The 21,049-nt window shown below is 37.5% G+C and overlaps 3 protein-coding genes and 1 long non-coding RNA gene across 4 annotated transcripts; 2 read left to right on the top strand and 2 right to left on the bottom strand.

Annotated features, from left to right (window-relative positions):
* Nucleotides 1–1,551: 1,551 nt before the first annotated feature.
* LOC115924740 (RCC1-like G exchanging factor-like protein) lies at nucleotides 1,552–12,670 on the bottom strand. The gene is made up of 12 exons (XM_030987526.1): nucleotides 12,385–12,670; nucleotides 11,259–11,767; nucleotides 10,339–10,468; nucleotides 9,078–9,206; nucleotides 8,161–8,227; nucleotides 7,636–7,687; nucleotides 6,195–6,279; nucleotides 5,437–5,547; nucleotides 4,293–4,451; nucleotides 3,467–3,640; nucleotides 2,717–2,802; nucleotides 1,552–1,871 (listed from the first exon to the last, which is right to left on the bottom strand). Exons 2-12 carry the CDS (start codon nucleotides 11,715–11,717, stop codon nucleotides 1,794–1,796), a joined length of 1,530 nt encoding a protein of 509 aa, XP_030843386.1. The 5' UTR covers nucleotides 11,718–11,767; nucleotides 12,385–12,670; the 3' UTR covers nucleotides 1,552–1,793.
* Nucleotides 12,671–15,085: 2,415 nt separating this feature from the next.
* On the bottom strand, nucleotides 15,086–15,502 carry LOC115924735 (histone H4). The gene has a single exon (XM_030987519.1). The coding sequence runs from the start codon at nucleotides 15,445–15,447 to the stop codon at nucleotides 15,136–15,138; it is 312 nt and encodes a 103-aa protein (XP_030843379.1). The 5' UTR covers nucleotides 15,448–15,502; the 3' UTR covers nucleotides 15,086–15,135.
* A 909-nt stretch (nucleotides 15,503–16,411) lies between these two features.
* LOC115924728 (histone H3, embryonic) lies at nucleotides 16,412–16,987 on the top strand. The gene has a single exon (XM_030987508.1). It carries the CDS (start codon nucleotides 16,461–16,463, stop codon nucleotides 16,869–16,871), a length of 411 nt encoding a protein of 136 aa, XP_030843368.1. The 5' UTR covers nucleotides 16,412–16,460; the 3' UTR covers nucleotides 16,872–16,987.
* Nucleotides 16,988–17,532: 545 nt separating this feature from the next.
* LOC115924732 lies at nucleotides 17,533–18,861 on the top strand. The gene is made up of 2 exons (XR_004064422.1): nucleotides 17,533–17,947; nucleotides 18,474–18,861. It is a non-coding gene; the product is annotated as an uncharacterized LOC115924732 (long non-coding RNA).
* The last annotated feature ends 2,188 nt before the right edge of the window (nucleotides 18,862–21,049 follow it).

Below are 21,049 nucleotides of genomic sequence, written 5' to 3'. Positions count from 1 at the left end.
CATATTCAACATCATAATCAGATTTTTTACAAATAATTACCAGTATGTATAATGAAACAGATTGTCATTGATATTGATTTATAATCCAGCAACATTGATGGTCATAATATAGGCACCTGAAGACAAAAAATAGTTACAAGACCATGCTGACTTTTTTCTCCTTCATAGTGCATTCAGGCACATAAATTGTACAGTAGATCTTGTTACAGGGCTGCATGTGTGGTGATGCCACTTCGAGATATTAATTTTGGAGGTTCATGAATCATTAGGAACCTTTTCTGCTAGTCATTAGGTTTCTCTGTTTCATGTAAATAGCTACATTTTCGAGGTTAAAATACAATGTTCTTTCCTGAATAGCAAAGAGGATATACTATCAAAATAGTAATAAAGTTAAATTTTCTAAATCGGATGAACACTGAATAAAAGAAGGGTCAACCAGCTGGCTTTTTCTTATTATCCTCATCATAAAAATATTTTAAATGCATTTAATGCAATTTTATAGTCTCCTAAAAAAGTTACAATGTTGGCCATATAGTATAGAGCCAATGTGAAAAACTACACATGTTAAATGCACATGCAAATCCATTGAAAGCAGAGTTCACAACTCATCGCCTGGTCATTTGTAATTCAATGGACTATTCGGACAAGAAAAAATACTATGCGTTTACTACAACAAAAACAATGTCATGATAAGATGATAACTGATAATTTCTGGATTATAACTCGACAGCCACTTTTATACCTGGCTTTGACAAGTACCGGTATATGGTTTTGATAATGGGCTAATTGAAGGGAACCTGTATGTCACACGTCCAATGGAAATTAGTTCCTGATCCGTCTTTAATACTGGTGATAATAATACTTTGATCTTCCCAGGAACACATCCAGAGAGATTGATTAGCTTGAATAAAAATTACCTCATGGATACGGTAATCAACAGTTTCATATTTGTTGCAAGATCTTTGTGTAAAAGTGATCTTTAAAGCGGAAATGCACTACCTGTAAAACTTACGCCCTCTATATAGCAAACAATGCCTAAGCGGTACCTGTTGGTCCCCCATGGTCCCCTTTTCCTTATGTTAATTTAGAGCTGATTTGATGAGATAACCACCTGTCAGTGACCACGCAGAGAGGTCCAATCCCCCTGGCCAAACTAGTGCAGATAGGCTTTGAAGCATGGTGGATTCAACAATCTGCAGTATCTTTTTTGTATCTGTTTTGTTACTCTGATTGCTATGTGATGATGAATTATTCAAACATATGTCCAATATGAAGCTCAAGCACAACCAGTTACAAACTTGCATATTTTCAGTATATAAAGTTATTGAAATTCAGTACAACTTTAGATGCCCTCTGTTTTGAGAACTATCTTGATTGGATCACTGATGGATTATTTAAAGAGGTATCCAATACATGGCGCAATGATAAGAATTAAAAATGACGCAGTCCAACCTTGGATGTCCTCCATATTAAATCATCACTTGGATGTACAAACAGGGTTTTCCTGCTGGTGGTGCCTAGTGCAGCAGGTTGAAATGAAGTATAATGAAGATGTCCTTTATGGCATTACCAATTCCAAAGGTCACATGGGTCATCTAACTCTGTGGGCCACATCCTTGTCCTTTGTGACAAGTGTTATTGTATGGCCTACCTTAGAAAGGTGAAACCCATATGGGTCACATCTCCATGATTGGGTGAATCATTGATGGTCTTTCTATGGAGGCGGGTGCCAATTACATCAGAATGAAATGAAATGAGATACATGCAGGTATATTTAGCATGGGAAGTCCTATTCAGATATCCTTTGTGACGAGCGCTATAGTGTGATCCACTCCACAGGCAATATGGGTCACCTGACCAGGTAGAGAGACCTGAAAGGATGGAAGAAAAGTTTGACAAATGAAAGAAGGTAACATAATGGAGAGACAGGGTCAGATGAGAATGATTAAAGTTTAAGATAGAGATGGGCATGATGGGAGAAAAGTGAGAAAGAGAAAGAAAAAGGGAGAGAGAGGGAGAGAGAGGGGGAGGGAGGGAGGGAGAGAGAGAGGGGGAGGGAGGGAGGGAGGGAGGGAGGGAGGGAGGGAGGGAGGGAGGGAGGGAGAGAGAGAGAGAGAGAGGAGAGAAGAGAAAGAAGGAGGGAGGGAGGGAGGGAGGGAGGGAGGGAGGGAGAGAGGGAGGGAGGGAGAGGAGAGAAGAGAAAGAATTAAAGTGAATTCTGAGAAATTAAGGTTTGCGCACCAAGTGTGTTGTTATAGGTACATCACAAAGCAGATTTCACACAAACTCATTTGTTGAAAATCTATAAAATATCTACACACATGACACTTGACAGCAAACAACTCTTTAGTTTGAAGAGGGCTATTATAATATTAATAACATGTATTGTTTACCGAAGGGTAGCATCATCAGTATTAATATTGTTCTCTCTGAGGGCCCCGCAATCATATTATTACCCCAGCTATCAGTAGTCAATCCTATAATTGTACCTTCTCTTGTAATAATCCAGCATGGATCATCTTTATCTTTTCTGTTTTTATCACATCATTTCAGTCTCCCCCTCCAAAAACAATACAATCATCCTTTTAGAAATGGATCACTTGTCATCTCAATAAAAAAAAACACCCCCTCCCCTCCCCTTTAATAAGAAGTATAGTTTTTAATAAAGAATTGTTAAAGAGCTCAAAGAGAGAATTGTAAGAGAGATATGACTTACTTTGAGAGGAAAGTACTGGCTATGGAGCTGACCAAGACCAAGGCAGCCTGATCCATTGGTACCCCAGGTATACAGGTCTCCATTATCTAGAAGCAAAAATAAAATCAATCAATTACACCAATGCCTCTCATGAAAACAACTGCAGAATTTCCAAGAAAAAGTGATTGTTTTGGCTGATACATTTTGAGATATTTTCATGCTTCATATCATCTAAATGGAGCAACCAGGCAGTTAACTTGTTACTTTAACACAGACTTTAAGGTCTCTGTGGCTCCAAACGGACGATATATAAAAAAGGTGTGTACAAGAGGAAACTGCAACTTCCACACTGAGCATGAGTGAAGCACAATGAAATATGATAAACATGATATTGACAAGAAAATGCAGAGGGATAACTAATGTTAAAGTTCCCAAAACTTGTACAACTTCACTGCTTTTACGGGTTACACTTTTTTTGGGCAAATTATGTGAAAATTTGCTAACCAATAATATGAGAATGAGCAGTTACATTTGAGATATTACAGAAAAAGTAGATAGATATGATATATTAACAATTACAAGAAGCTCTAGAGTACAAAATCTGTTACATTCTCAGTCAAGAAGTATTGGTATGAACTTTCTTAGCCTTTCTCAAATCCATGATTCAACAAAACTCTCACCCATTTCCCAAGAACCTGGTGGCTCCTGTATTAGAGCCTAGCTTTGGGAATGGAAGAATTTTGGAGTTGATGTATGGTAATCTGAACTTACTTGTGACTGCAGCAAAGTAGTGATGACCACACCAGACCTTGGTGACTGCTATATCCGTCCTCCTCCGTGATTTACCAAACAATGTCATGTCTATACACTCGGGAACAGCAGTGTCTGTTAACTTGGGACCTCTCCCTAGAAAGCCGTAGCCCCACACCCAAACTTCTCCAGATTCTACAATAAAATGGAGGGAGAGGAGATTCAAATATTGCACACTAGGCACTTTGATTTGGTAAAAGAGCTAATTTTGATTTGCTGGTAGCAAGAAAATAACTTTGTTACAGAATCAAGCACAGTCATCAAACAATAACATAAATAAATACAAAGAAGATACAAATTGTTACTTAGTAGTTAGCAAGATAAAAAAGCATTTCATGAAATTTTGTAACTACATTCAGTCCACGGTCTGCCTGCTAGGCCATATCGTCCTTGTTTTCCCAAATTGACGGTAGTGAGAAAAATCGTAACGCAAAGTGAATGCGATTTTTTTTTCACTACCGTCACTTCGTGAAAACAGCGACGATATGTTGTCGTATGTCCATATTCTTGTTGGTAATTAGCAGGTATGCTGTATACAGCAACCTTTGAACTAGTTTGTGTGTATTTGACAGCCATAAATTATATCACCATTTGTGTTGAATACAATCACAAATATTGACAATAATATTTGAATTTTTTTTTTTCAGAAATAAAGTTTCACTGCGAGTGATCAAGAATATAAGTATAGATACTTGAAGTGTGTCATGATGATAAGTAACTACAGTACTGGCTCTTTATGCTCTCATTGCTCATGTTTCAATATTTATACCATAAAGGAGTAACTGACCATTTGTTAAGGCACATATCGTCCCTCCAGTGGCAGCACTGGTAATTTTCCCTATTCCCTTGAATGGTAGATGCGTAGGGGTGTAGACTTGAGTATCCTCGGTAACGCACTTGAGTTGATTGTACTCTGAGTTTCCCCAACCAAACAATTCTCCTTTATCTAAATAACGAACAAGTCAGTAAGAACACACTGATAAAAGAAATACATGATTTCTAAGTAAAATCTAATGACTAAAATATGGATGCAAGGCTAACATCATCACTGAATAGTGAAGTTACAAATGACATTTTAAAAAAAATCTTTAAAGCAAAAAAGGAGGTGCCAAAGAGAGTCATATTTCACAGAATGGCTACTCAATTTGAATTGAGCTGGACTAGTAACAAGTGAAAATAGCATAGACAGTGAACAGCAAAGAAAGATAAGGTTTAATTAAAAAAATTCCACAAGCTTTCAACCTGCAGAATTTCACATATAATGTTCAAGACAAAAAAAATATATATAATTTTGATTTCTTAAAAAAAGTACATTATTTAAATACAACCTGTGGAAAACTAGATTCATTCTGCAACTGTCTAAACTTTCTACTGTTGTTTCTTTAGTTGCAGTAGCATCCATCATTCTTTGCATCTTAAATAGGCACAAGTCATCAGGGCATAATACTGTTTAAAATCATCATTCTCACAAGTGTTTTAATTTCATGATTTTTTTTGTATGGTCATGAATATAGCAATATGCATACAATAGCTAGCAACCCATGTTCAAACATGTACTGTATATAGCCTGTGTGAAAGAAAACAACTTGCGGAAATGCATGTAAGCCAAAATTTCAGCTTTTGCTTCTGAAAACATTTATGTTCGTCCAATAGTCTGTTAATTATATGCTAGTTTATGTCAAATAATGTTATTTCCTTACTACAATAAGATCGTAATTATTCAAATATTATAATTGCGTTCATAAGTTCATACCATTCATATCATATCTGATTTTTACATAATTGTATATGATATGTATTTCTGTTAATTTATGCATATTTAATTCTTTAGATTAATTATGTAATATATTGTAAAATTGATTGTTGTAAAGCGCATAGAGAATTTATTATTATGCGCTATATAAAATGACTTGTGATGTGTAGATATTTACCTGAAATGGCAAGGCAGCAATCTGCAAGAGTAGTGATCTGAGTAATATGTTCATCCTTGATATCCCCTTCTAAGCGTGTTGGAGTACTGGTATCCTCAAAATGACCCAAACCTGAGAAAAAGCGATGTGATGAGTGTTATCAAATACGGACACTGCAACATTCTTGTTCTAACCAATGATGACAATGGTTTGCCACATTATTGCATCAAAATACTATGATACTTGAAAAGCCTGATCATATTGGAAGATAGATATTTAATTGTGTTCCTCTCGACTTAAAATACATTAAACACTTATACAATATTGTTTTTTGTGGGAATCTCGATCCACACAGACTTCTCTCAGAGTTTAAAAAGTATACAGTTATTACAATTGTATAACATGCTTACCCACCCCGCGCCCAAGGTCTAATTACATGTGTATGTAAAACAATATACATATTCTTTACATTTTATATAATCCTGTCACAAATATAGGCAACAGACAGATAATTATTGATTGTGAGCAGTATCCCAACGATACCTCATGTTTATAATAATAATAATACACTGTACTACTACTAATATGTCTTGTTTACCCAGGGTAGCCTCATCAGCATTAATACTGTTCTCCCTGAGGGCCCTGCAATCATATTATTACCCTAGCTGTAGCCGAGCTAAATGAAGCATCCTGTACATGAGAGGAAATCGTCTCTTTATTCGACATAGCATGTGTTCAATAGTCTGTGTAACAATCGTAAGATAGGACAAGTTTCTTACCAGTTTGGCCATCAGCCCCCCATCCACAGCTGTACACGTGCCCATCTTCAGTCAGAAACAGACTATGATCGTGGCCACAGCTGATCTGTATAGTGTATAAATGATGCAAGGTAATGTTAAAACATAAAGAAGCGAAAACAACAAAGGAAATAGAAGAAGAACACACATAAAACCATACAAGAAGAAGAACAGCAATAAACTATACATACTACTGTGTCCATAACCTATACAGAGTAGATGGTTGTAAATATCAAATTTTGATATCATAAAGCTATACACTTAAACACATGTACTGATGTTCTTCCACAGGTGAAGTGGCAATATATCTGTAGGACAATTCTTAAACTAGTTTGCTTGTACAACATTGTAATATATGTAACAGTTCACAGAAATATCCATTGATATTGATCAACTTTAACGATGTAATAAATCAGCAAGTCTTTACAGTTTGAGAAGAAAAAAAAAATTCTACGCCGATTTCACTTCAGATTTGAAGATACCATAATCCATATGACTTTGAGCATTTTCAATATCACTCCTCATGAATGTTGATTACATTCCTCCTTGTTTACAAATTTGTGGCAAGAAATCAACAGTGAAACAATTTCTTGCAGATTTCATCTCTTCCTGTAATTTACAAGCCTGCTCTTGTAACATACCAGCATGTGTAAATTTCAGCCTCGGTATGTCCTGTGTAATGTTCTACCTATCAATCAAATGTACCTAACATTCGATTTGATTTGATTTGATTTGATTTGATTTTATTTATTGGTTTCTTTTTTTCTTTTTTTCATCATACATTTTCATGAACATAATATGTTTTGATACAATATTTTAAGTGTATATAATTTTATACAGATAATAAACAAAATTAAACAAACATATTTAATGTACAGAATGACCTTCTTTCTCTAAAACCACCTCAAGTTCAGTGATGCTGGAAAAGTTACAGTGTACACTTTTATTTTCAATGTACTGATAATTTTAACAAAAATGCATAGGAAAAAATTTGTACTCAGTTTTTGCTTAGATGAAATACTTAGCCAAATTAGGTATTCATTTGAAGCCTTTGGCTAAGTATTTTACCCTAAGTTTAAGACTTAATTTTGAAAACATTGATTGGCAGGCATATGGTTTTCATACCCAGTGATCATAAGCTATGCACTATTATATTAGCATGCATTCAATATGACACGTAAATTGCGCATTACTTTTGACTGACCATGTGATGTCACAATGCTTATCAGTAAGTATTTTTCTGTAAAGTCGGCTTGCGAAATTAATTGCTTAAATGTGATCTGAATGAGATATACTTAGCTAAGCCAAGTGCTAAGTAGAAGTTTTACTTAACTAAATATAGAATTGAATACCAGCCCAGACTTGCATCATTTACAAAAAAACATTTATACAATAAAAATAAAAATATTCAGTATTTGCTTACCTGTTTTATTTTACCCTCTATTCCTCCAATTTTATGAATGATTTTATTAGAGCTGAAATTGTAATAATGAAAAGAGAATAAAGACAAATTAAAAGAAATAGAACTTGGAATACCCAGTGCTAAATGTAGCGGAAAGGCAGGGCCTTATTATAGAATAGGTTTTCATCAGCAGTTGTAAGACACCTCTTTCGAAAGAACTTTAGGTTGTGCAATGTATGTCATTAATCCATTACCACATAATCAGCAAAAGAATGATTTCAGTGCGTAGTTTGTTTTGCTCTAATAAATGGAAGAAAACAAACATACATACTGTACATTAAAAAACAAACAAGTAAATAACAAAATGTCAAGAGCACAAAAGTGCAACAGCCCTCAAATCAAAGACAGATATTATATCATTAAGAAATATATGATGTAATAGTTCACTACATAATATTAAGATTGGTTGATATTTTTTTCTTTTATGGTATAGATCTCTAGAATATCAAAACCTAAAAAATAAAAAAAGTATCAATAAATGTTTACCTGTAATCTTCAAGTGGTATAATAGGTCTCCCACATTGCCCATGAGAGTTATTGCCAAGACTGTATACTGTAGGAGAAAAATAACAAGATGTCATATTTAAAAGACTGAAATATGAAATATATTTATTTATCCGCAACTTAACAAAAGAACTTTATAACATTTCTTATAATATTCAAACTAAACAGTGAATTTATTATACATGTATATTGTATATGTAAAGAGAAGTTACCTTATCCAGCTGACAATAATTTATCCACGTTTTCATTTCACACTAAACATTCAAACTATATAATCACAGAGGAGTTAACCCACTAATCAAAACTGACCTCCTTCTTGATGTTTGCAATACACTGTACATATATTTTAACTATACAGATTACATAAAACATATGCTTAATTTCAATAAATTGATATTTACCTCCTTCTTCATTTTACATTACATATTCAAATTACTAAATAGTTGAGAATGATCCAATTTATGTGGATTTATATACTGTAATCAATGAAATTTGATTTTAAATTGAAATCATTCAAGCTACACTGATTTTATGTATAGATTCTGTACTTCCACATATTGTAACTTTCATCCTTCTTCCTCTTCAAATTACATATTACATATTGAATGATTTTAAAAGAAATTAACTATGGCTCCTATATAGTCACTTACACATTCTGCGATACACACATTACCCAAATTATACCGATACAAAACATATTACATAGTTACCATGGGGCATATGTAGTCACTTAACTTCCCTTTACCTCTTTGCTAACAACCCACACTGGCTACATGCAGATAGAGGATTAAAATCATCCAATCGACACTTAAGTCCTTCTTCATGGGCAACATAATCAATTACATGCATAGAGAGTAGCTACTGTCCTTATGACATTACTAAGTGATCGCGTTACTTACCACCTTCTTCATCTGTGAGGATGAGGGAGTGAGATCGACCACATGACACCTGAGAGACCCTGGTTTTCCTGGGCTTCGTTAGAGGTAGGTTGATTTCAGTTGGCGAGATTATCGTATGCATTCCTTCAACTGGGAAATAAGATGAGTGAATATGAAGAAGATGGGTGAAAATATTGAGATTGACTGCTTATCTAACTCCTTTATTAAAGTATATAATTATATCAAAGAATGCTCATACTAGACATGAAATTAAAAAGTTTAATTACAGACATTGGTCATAGACAACACTTGTTATAATAATGAATTGAATTACAATTCTTACAACATAACAAATAAACAACAAAATGAACAAAGGGAAAATAGCTAATATGAAAAATCTGTAATGTTGTGTTCGTTTGTTGTTAAGAAGACGTTGCAATTACATCAATCTTGTTTCCTTGGACATTGCACTAGTTATCAGACAAAACAAACTGAATTTCATCAACCCTCCCCTGAAGTATTTACTTGTGAAGATTTTCTACTCTTCTGACGTTGCGCAGGAATAAAGACCCACCCTCTAGATCAAAACACAGTGATTGGCAAACAATGGATTTGGGGGTCATAGGTCATCAGTCTCGAGTAGACCTCTAGTCTCATGTGGTTATTCAGTCGACTTGGACGTCCCTCAAGGGCAATCCACTGTTATAGGAAGTTGATTGGAATGAAAAGAGAAATCTGACAGATGTACATTGGTAAAAGTTTGAACAAAATTAGACAAACTATAAGAAAGTTTTCACTTTGTAACAGTGGTAATCATAATATGGGAATTTAATATTGGCAATTTGGTTTGGATGTAGTAGCAGACATATCTCCCATATATGTGCTGACACAAACGATGAATATCCTTTTAAACAAGATTTACCACTAGGTAGGATCTTTTTTTTTTACGGGAAGACCTATACCACCATGCAATTCAAAATAGATCTTAAGTATAGCCTAGAGGGAAAAGGCAAACCAAGAATAATGCTATTCTAGAGTACAACGAAAGGGAGAGTCCCCAATTATGTCAGCTAAATGACAAATTCACCATTTGATATACCCAGGCCGCATGTGTTCCTATTACAACCTTCCAAATTTGTTTTCTTCTGAACTCTCTGTTTTTAAAACTCCAGTCAAACATTCATCACGCTGTTTCTCTGATTTTTCCTACATTCATGGTTTCCCCCAATTGTACTTGGAGTTTTAGAAGTCTTTAATAATAAACTCTTGATCATTTTCTTACCACTTGTCATAGCCTTGGGATGGTATCCAATCTGTGAGTTTGTATTGATGCCCATACCCCACACCTTGCTTGTGTCCTGTGTATGGCTACCGATGAGTGAAAACCCATATCCACAAGCTGCTGTTGTGATCTGCTCAAGATATGAATGTAATAATAATAATAATAATAATAACAAATATTTATAAAGCACATTTTTCTAATTACTTACTCAAGGCGCTATACAAAACAAAATACACAAATCTCTCTCCAGAATTTTAACACCATAATATCAATTGTAACTCTGAGTAAATAAAACTGTTTTAACATGTTTCTGAAAGGTTTGTAGGCATTGAAATGTTTCGAATGGCACTTGGCAGCTTGTTTCAGAGGACTGGTGCAACATGCTGTGCTGATAAACTGTAAGACCAGAAACTTTCGGGTACATGAAATATTTTTACGATTTTCATGCTAATGTCGCGATACAATTGAATCACAATATGACACAACAATAAATTTTTGCGATTTGTGAAAGTTTTTTCTAAAAATGGGATGTCCTTGTCAATTCACAAAAGTTTTGTGTCACAAATGTTTCTGGGTTAACAGTACTGTTTTGGTGGTTCCAAGTCAAGGAATAGGTGAAAACTTTGTTCTTAGAGTGTGACCTTTGTGCCATCATAACTATTTATTTCTTTTCATGGTACTTTCTTTTGTTTGAAATTTGATCAATCACCTTTGATCATTCAAACATAAGATTACCTATAGTTTTCATAAAATGTTAATGAACCTCCTCACCATACATGTGCATTATCAGGAATTGTTTGTATTGGTCTATACATTTTTTTACATTGTAATCTAACAGGAAACCGGTACTATAGTACATGAACTTTTTCTTATGAGATACCGGTACATGAAAATCTGCAGAGAATAGACCAAAGACTGACCTTTTCATCAAACTTGAGCTTGTAAGGAATAGGCTGAAACTTCTTCGGTTTCCTGATGGGATTCTTGCGTTGGCTCGGGAAAAAGTAGGATGGGACACCTAGGGCTCCTGTGTATGTGAAGCCCCACACATAAACACTTGTGTATCTTTTCCTGTGCTTGCCGACCATCTGCACAAGATCTACATACTTCCCTGTCTCATTCTTCCCCATAGACTTTGGGAAGTCATATTCTTGGTCCTGCCCCCTGACATGTGTTGCATAATAAGTTCTTGACTGACCAGACTGTGTATTCAGACTGTCCCTACAAGTGCTTGATGATGTCGCCAGTGGAGAATGATGCTGCAGCTGGGATGCACTCTTCGCATGTAAGGATGGAAGACAACAGGTTGCCCTTGGCAACACAAAACAGCTGTAGCTTGCCCGCTGAAGAAGTGGAGGGTAGACTTGAGCCAAAGACATTGTTAGATATGTCCATTCATTGATTCAATTCATCTTAGATGTCAATAATTCTGGAGAAATAATAAGAAGAGAAAAAACATTATTGCAAAAGAATTACTGTACAAGAACATTGACAAGGGCAGGCGCGAAAGCTTTCGTCCTTGAAGTTGAAGTCTAATTTGCATAAAGTAAACAACTTGTTAACGCTAAATGCGACATCTGTTTTTAATTGTAGCAGTAGGGAGTCTAATGACAAGTCGCAGTTCTCAAGCAAAACCAGATGAGACGTCACCTCAGCCCTTAGGCCTAGACTAAGCTGCTAAGCCTTTCATTCAACAGTGCGTTAAAATCTCCATTTCATGAAGCCTACACTTTTCAGGAAGAAGAAGAAGAACATGCCCTCGGGCTGTTGCTGTTAACGAATGTACCAAAGGCCAGCACCAGGCCCTCGATTTCAATGCACGATTAGCTAGTAGGCCTACGTACTTGTAGTAGATCTAGCCTAGACTCTAGTCCCATTCGTTCATTTTCCCTGCACCATATTCAGCCCATTTCGTCCCCAAATTATCAGACAATATCACCTTCAAATTTACCTTCTCATTTTGTAAAATTATTCAAACTTTATCTTTTACTATCATAAGACATTCCTTCAACTAATTATAAAGATAAGAATGTACAAAGAACTTACAATTTCCATAAATGATGTAAATAGTCGTCACACTCGCGTTGTCGATGGAAAAGTGAATAACACGACCTAGTCTACATTTCAGGCAAACATGTGACTAAAATATCTAACTGGAAGTGGTATTCGTGTTCATGGCCGTTTGGTCTACCACCAGTTCGTCTACTAACCAATTGGTCTATTCTCATATGGTCTACTATCCACATGGTCGAATAATCATTTGTCTACTTCTCATTCAACATTTGGTCTAATCTCCTATAAGTAGACTAGATACCACCCATTTCGTCTATTGCTCATATTACCCTTATTCCCAGTTTGTCTTTAGACTCTATGTCAATTTAGAGTAGACAGAAGTAACCATCTGGTATATACCTCCGACCAGGGATAACTCACATATCCCTGCTCCGACATTTGCCAATAGAGGAGCCATCAGCTAGAGATTGAAGCTTTCGGTCTACATCTTGAGCTACTATCAATAATAATCATTCATTAGACCTTATGGTTAAAGACGAAATGGGCAGTAGCTGGTTGTAGACCAAACGACAAATCGTATTACTATTAAAGGGCAAATCCAACCCCCAAATGACTTAGCTAGCCCTACTTTCAATGGAACGCAGAAAAATCGGACAACCACATCGAAAAAAGTTTGAACAAAATCGGATAACTAATAAGAAAGTTATGAATTTTTAATGACATGAAAAACTTTGAAAATCACAAGACAAATTGGCGACTCACTCATGAGTCTGTGACGTCATCGCCTCACTATTCACTGATTGTTAATGTTTTCTTTAAATTGATAATATAAATTTCCAATTTCCCTTCTAAAAATCTTATTTCCTCACACCATCGACTACAGTAGGCTGGGGGGGGGGGGGGGGCACATGCACGTTTTTTTTTTAGGGATTTCTGGACATATTGATGTGACTCGCCCCCCTGCTCCACAGTCTTAATTTACTACTCAAAATCAAAGATGCGACAATTTTTTGAAAGCTACATACAACTTTTTAGATGACCATAAAACTAAAAGGGGACATTTTTAGGCGATATTGGGAAATAATTAAGAAGCAGATAAAAAATAAATCCGAAGTGACAATTAGGGGAACTTATTACATATTTAAAAAGGGGCACTTCTTAAATTTATACATCACATATCTCTTGACTTTTAGAGGTACATTTATGTTATATATTTCATATGATTTTTTCTAATACTTTTGTTCTACCTGCTAATCTCCACCCCTATAAAAAAAAAACCTCCAAAAGCAAATGACTTTTGTGACATCAGCATTCCAATTATTCATCAGTCAGCTAGATGAACAAAAGACAGGTATGTCCTCAACCATTTAGTACCTTATTGCATTGATTTCATCAGATAGCGTTGCATGTTTTCATATATTCACATGTATTGGCCCATTGAAACCCTTCTTTTCATGGTGTTGCTTAGGGATTTCTGATATAGCAACTAATTGAGTTTTTTACGAGTGAGCATTGTATAATTGTTATTTTTTATTTTCATTTTTGATCTGCTTCTTAATCTTAATTATTTCCCAATATCGCCTAAAAGTGTGCCCTTTTAGTTTTATGTATACATTATTACAGATCAACAAAAGTCAACATAAATTCGTAATTAGTCACACTTTAGGAGGGGCACTGGCTATTCATAGGTAGATCTATATAAAGATTAAAGTGACAATAATATATCGGGCGCGGACTTTCCAGAAAGGAAAATGGGCACTTATCAGGAGACCTACTACTATTATAGATCTGAAGGGATATTTTCCGAAGTAAATAAGAGGTAGTTTTCCGAATTAAAGGGGGAGGGGCACTTTCGGGGTACTTAAAAAAAAGGTGAGGGGGCACTGGGACTCCCTTAACCCCCCCCCCCCCCCCAACAGAGCGCTGCATCCACCTAGACTATAGTATAGATCAGGCGCGGATCCAGGATTTCTTAGGGGAGGGGGCCCAACTTTTTTTTTTTTTGCTCCCGAAAATTTGAAAATCGCGCCGGCCGAAAAGTCGCTCAGTGGGGGGGGGGGGGGGGGGGGGGGGGGGGGGGGGGGGGGGGGGGGGGGGGGGGGGGCAACCCCCCAAAAAGGTAAAAATCGCGTGATTTTACATGATTTTTCTCAAGCCCCCCCCCCCCCCCCCCCCCCCTGGATCCGCCACTGGTATAGATCCTCTAGATCTTATAAAGGTATATTTCTAGGACACCTACCCCCTGGACATCCACCCCCGGTCAACTACCCCCTACGACGACCACCCCATGGGACACTTACCCCCCGGACAACTAGGCTAGGCCTAGGGGGTAGTTATCCTAGGCCTATTTTGAGAATGAGAAATCCAGGGGTTACTGTTGGTGAGCACTAATTTTTGGTTCTTCCCTCAATCACCCCCCCCCCCCTTTTGTTTAAAAAAAATGGCATGTAACAGGTTCCCTGCCTTACGAGTGAGAACATTGGGGAAAGTTGGGTAATTATCAGCCTGGAAATCACAGATCATTTCTTATCACTCTCCAGAGTAGTCTAGACCTAGATCTAGTTTTAGACTCTTAGTACTTAGACTTTCGAATTAATACTTTCAAAAGCCCCGCGTACTTTGGTCACCACACACACTTCATTCATAGATCTAGTCTAGACTCTAGTCTAGACTCTAGATCATGTGCTGTCAAACTTAGTTGGAGATTCTTATTGATTCTTTCTTGGATATTTGGTGGCTCTAAAAAGAGCCGTTTGATATGCCGAGTTAAGAGGTATTTCCTTCTTAACCGCCGAATCCGTACAGGGTACGTCCTTGGCGCTTCAGAGCGTAGACGACGTCCATGGCAGTGACGGTCTTTCTCTTGGCGTGCTCGCAGTAAGTGACGGCATCACGGATGACGTTCTCAAGGAAGACCTTGAGGACCCCACGGGTCTCTTCGTAGATGAGACCGCTGATACGCTTGACACCTCCACGTCGGGCAAGACGGCGAATGGCGGGCTTGGTGATTCCCTGGATGTTATCACGCAAAACCTTGCGATGACGCTTGGCGCCTCCCTTTCCGAGTCCTTTTCCTCCTTTACCACGTCCAGACATGTTGACTTGTAGATTTGACGATTGAAAAAATCTGTACTGCAAAATGAGTTTCGGCGGGTATATATAACTCCTTTGCGGACGCGAGTGTACTAAATAATTTCTATTGAGAGTGAGCCGCCTACGGTCAAGGGGACTAAAATCTCGTCGCTTCGTCGATGCAATATTTGCATAAACTATCGCACGTTCGTTATGAACAAATTCTTTACTCAAATCGGTATAAAAAATTCAAGAACAGAGTTCCGGTTATCAAATACTATTTAAACACTTTAATTCATCTCAATACAGTATTTAAGCGTATTAGTTTACATATTGCACAGTAGACAAGAGAACATTAATGTATTTTACTTGACCAAAATCGTTTACAACAGGTCGCCAGCACCTTATGAATAATTCATCAGGACTCCTTGAAGTCGTTTGCTCGCCAAAATAGAAAACAACGTGGAAATATTCTTACAATTTCTACTTTTGTTTGGTGAAAAAATAGTCCATATCATTTTCTATTCAATATCGATCATTTCATTTTCAATTTTGATGGATGCTGTTATTGATAAATGATAACATACTTCTCAAAAAGCCAAAATGTCGACGACAGGAAAGCCGGTTTGTTAATGAATTATTCATTTTTACAGCGATCTCGAAAATCCAATCCAGTACGATCTTTCTTCTCTTAAAACCTAACGAATATTACGTATTAGCGTATAAATTTCTGTAATACATTTAGAAATACTACTTCACAGCGATAACGATACAATTTAGGATGTAATTAAGTTTAATATTTCATAATCTTATAATGTTTACTACAATGACCATGTACAAAATCACACGACGAGGCCCGAAGAAATCATGAATATATTAGGAAAGCGTACAGTACCCAATCACATACTGTGCTTGATATAGCGAATGGCCAATCACTGCTTGTCGCACGACTAACCAATCATCTTCGTACAATTTTGATATAAATACGAGTGCGGGATTTTTGAAACATCAGTTGATATCACATTCAGCAAATCAAAATGGCCCGTACCAAGCAGACCGCTCGCAAGTCCACCGGAGGAAAGGCTCCTCGCAAGCAGCTGGCCACCAAGGCAGCTCGCAAGTCCGCCCCAGCCACCGGCGGAGTCAAGAAGCCCCATCGTTACAGGCCCGGTACCGTCGCTCTCCGTGAGATCCGTCGCTACCAGAAGAGTACCGAGCTGCTCATCCGCAAGCTCCCCTTCCAGCGTCTGGTCCGTGAGATCGCTCAAGACTTCAAGACCGAGCTCCGTTTCCAGAGCTCTGCCGTCATGGCTCTTCAGGAGGCCAGCGAAGCCTACTTGGTCGGTCTTTTCGAGGACACCAACCTTTGCGCCATCCACGCCAAGCGTGTTACCATCATGCCAAAGGACATCCAGCTGGCCCGCCGCATCCGTGGCGAGCGTGCTTAGATTGTCAGCTTGACATCTAAAACCAACGGCTCTTTTTAGAGCCACCACATTTCCAAGAAAGATCAAATTCTAAACTCTCCGTAGTTCTAGGCCTATCACCATCATTCAGGTCTAGATCTAGACCGAAAGCTTCAGTCTCTATAATCGTCGGTTGTTCCACTGAGACTACGTCTGGCTCCACTAGACCTCCGGTTATAGAGACAGAACGATCGCCTATGCCAGCCTGTGTTGAACTTATTCCGCTAGATTTTAGCCGCTAGGCCCCTCCCACAAACTTGCCACGGCCGTATTGTTATGCCCCCAAAATCCCCCAAAATGTCATTTTACCTCGTTCATTTCCAATTTTAAATTAGGCCTAGGCTATAATACATCGGTTCCACTTACTAACTTTATTGATATAATCCGTTTAATGGTCCCTTTTAAGGAAATTATGGGTCAAAATCGACATCCATGTTGAAAATCTTGCAAGCCGTGTTAAACTCTCGCTGCCGTCAATCTCATCCCTTCTAGTCTACGCCGAAGGCAAAATGATTATGAAGGGAAAACTGTGATAACGCCATTACGAACGTGTAGATGGCGCAGTTTTTCCTTCATAATCATTTTGCCTTCGGCGTAGACTAGAAGGGATGAGATTGACGGCAGCGAGAGTTTAACACGGGAAGCGACTTTGCGTTTTACACCCTGGCCTGGACATTTTCCCGGTAAATAGCAATGAAACTGCTTGAATGAGTCTAGTCTACGCTCCTCGATCGGGCGCGCCAGTTCCAAATCGAATCGTACATGCGCACAGTACAGACGTACGTCGATGCAGCATTTATACACACCGTACGCAGCTGCAATACTGAAGATTAAGGGAGAAGATATAGGATTTCAAGTTCAGAACAACAAGTTAAGAAGCTTGCTGCACGATGGAATTCATCGAGGATGATGACGGAGTGGCAATGCAGACGCCTTTGCGGGTATGAATACTGTAAATCCAGTTTTGAATTGTAGTTATATGAGTACGATTAACTGTAACTGTTAGGCATCCATAGTTAGCAAAACTAAGAGTAAGACTAAGTGAGTCGCTGCACATTGTCACATTGTCACTGTCACTGTCAGTACTGTCTGTCAGTCAACATTAACAACAGCAATGTCAATTGGACTAGCTAAGCATAAGTAACAATGTAAACAAACATAACGTTAGATCTAACGTTATGTAGTCTAGGACTGCAGGAGGGCCTAACTTAAGTTAAGGTGTAACTTACTAACTTAATACAGTTCATGAGTACTTGGATTGGGATATGTAAATTCTAGATGTTCGACTTTGTACAGGTAAATGATTATATTAGTGTTACGGTAGGCCTACTGTTTTCTTGAAATTCAAACATTTTTAACTTTTCATGTTAGTTGTGCACCAGCACCACATAAATGCTTGGGAAATTTCATATTTGCACTCGTTTCAAGCTTCAATTGCCAAGATGCAGTTTACAAGTACATGTACTAGTATATTATAAAAAATGGTGAATAAATCACAATATCTCTGTGGAGTATCTAAATAATAATTATAATATTGGATGATCAATTTTCGCGAAATACGTGAAATATTGTTACTCGCTGAAGAAAAATATTTTCACGTATCATCCATTATTATGTGTATTCAGTTCGTTATCTCCAAAGTAAAGTGCGGTGCACGCCTCTGCGCCCATGAATCCGCCTATGTTCAGATCTCTTTTTATCTACATGTGCATGTATTTTCAAATAAAAATTTCTTATAGTCATTTCTTGCATCTAAATCTTAACACACTGTCAAATTATCTGTTCAAATTTCTACTATTGTTTGCTTTCACTTTTACTACATATTTCTTCTTTATATAACTATTTATGCATACACATACTCCTGTATCTTTTGTATTACTTCTCTGACATTGAAGGATTAGATTACCTTCACGAAAAAAAAAAGTATATGAATGTAAAGCAGTAAATAAAGTGCAAATGAATTCATGTAAAACTGGTGTATAATTTCCTTTATATGTTATGTGTCTGTACATTACACTAGACAAAGTGATGAATGGAAAAAGAGAGAAAGAGAGGTCTTATAAACAAATATCATGAATTTAAAATGAGAAAGAGAGAAAGGGAGAGAGAGACAGGTCTTAGAAACAAATATGAATTCAAGAAGTGAGAAAGAGAGGGGGTCTTAGAAACAAATATCATGAATTGAGAGCTAGAGAGAGAGAGGTCTTAGAAACAAATATCAAGAAATGAGAAAGAGAGGGGGGGGGGGGTCTTAGAAACAAATATGAAGAGAGAGAGAGAGGCCTTAGAAACAAATATGAAGAGGGGGTTAATGAGAGAGAAAGAAAGAGGGGTCTGAGAAATACATACGAGAGAGAGAGTGGGTCGAGAGAGAGAGGTCTTAGAAAACAAATATGAATAGAGATGGGGGGGGGGGCGGGGGAGAAATGGGTCTAAGAAAACAAATATGAAGAGAGATGAGGGGGGGGGGAGGTCTTAGGACACAAATATGAAGGGAGAGGGGTCAAGATAATTAGAGAAATTAGGTCTTAGAAACAAATGACATGAATTTAAAAAATGAAAGACGTGATCCCACAATAATAGAAAATGGTACGAGTGCAATATTTAAATCACAGTTTATGTATTACATTACCATTACACATATTATGTCGAGTGTAGTCTGTGTATGTGTCGATATGTGTACACGTGTGTTAGGGGGGGGGGTCCGAATCAGCAAATGGTTTGAAAGTAGGCTACACGTCAAAAATTGAAACCCTGAAGAAGGCGGAATTAAACCACAAAAACCATAATATTATTTGGTTTCTCTCTTTCCTTACTTTGATTAATTCCTTCTCTAATTTCTCTCTTTCTTTCAAGTTAGTTTTTGTTTTCTCTCTCTGCTTATGACATTCTTTGTTTCCTCTCTGTTCTTTAATTATTTATTGTTTTTCTCTATTTCCTTCTGTTGTTATTCGTTGTTTTTCTCTCACTCGTACGTCTCGATACAAAAGTACATGTACCGCGTACCGCGACACTGGACATATAGGACGTACGTTGAGCATTGCAGAAGAGCTACGTGCGCGCGCAATATCTTGTCATGGATAGACTTTTCCCAGTCGGTTCCTTGAAATTTATTGGGAAAAGGTCCAGGCCAGGGTGTAAAACGCAAAGTCGCACACGGGAACACGGCTTGCAAGATTTTCAACATGGATGTCGATTTTGACCCATAATTTCCTTAAAAGGGACCATTAAACGGATTATATCCATAAAGTTAGTAAGTGGAACCGATGTATTATAGCCTAGGCCTAATTTAAAATTGGAAATGAACGGGGTAAAATGACATTTTGGGGGATTTTGGGGGCATAACAATACGGCCGTGGCAAGTTTGTGGGAGGGGCCTAGCGGCTAAAATCTAGCGGAATAAGTTCAACACAGGCTGGCATAGGCAGTCGTTCAGTCTCTATAACCGGAGGTCTAGTGGAGCCAGACGTAGTCTCAGTGGAACAACCGACGATTATAGAGACTGAAGCTTTCGGTCTAGTCTAGATCTAGATCTAGATCTACTTAAACTAAAACAGAGAACAGGAGTTCTGGGAAGAGGTAAAAAATAATTTGTGAGTGTTCCCATTGTTCTTAATACGTGAGTGTGGAAGCAAATCAGATAAAAATGTTCCCTGAAAAGCATGGCTTCTCATTCTCAAGTCAAGTGCCTTCAAGTTCAACATGTTCAAAAGGCTTCTTATTCAAATAAGGCATGATGATGTAAAACTATAACAGCATGCCGCATCATGCATGTTCGTGTAGAGGTCTAGGCTTTATAGAAGTTACTACTATACTAGATCTAGGCCCATCCTACATACGGTCTAGGCTATTCCTGTGTAGACCTAGACCGAAAACTTCAGTCTCTCTAGTCGTCGGTTGTTACACAGAGACTACGTCTGGCTCCACTAGACCTCCGATTATATTGGGGAATGTCAACAAAAAAGAAATGACCCAAATCAGATGGTTATTTCTGTCTAGTGTAGACCTAGCTAGGCCTACAGACAGTGCTTGTAACTTTACCAAGGCTGGGCAAAATTTCTTATTTTGATTTTTTTCCAGAACCGTATATATTACACACGTAACACACCAATGGCAATACCCAATAGATCTAGATGATCAACCTTTTCTGATCGATGTCA

The sequence above is a fragment of the Strongylocentrotus purpuratus genome, unplaced genomic scaffold, assembly GCF_000002235.5.
Source record: "Strongylocentrotus purpuratus isolate Spur 01 unplaced genomic scaffold, Spur_5.0 spur5_contig_839, whole genome shotgun sequence".
In the NCBI taxonomy this organism is placed as follows: domain Eukaryota; kingdom Metazoa; phylum Echinodermata; class Echinoidea; order Camarodonta; family Strongylocentrotidae; genus Strongylocentrotus; species Strongylocentrotus purpuratus.
The sequence above is the reverse complement of the archived record's forward strand: the minus strand, read 5'-3'. Positions and strand labels throughout refer to the sequence as shown.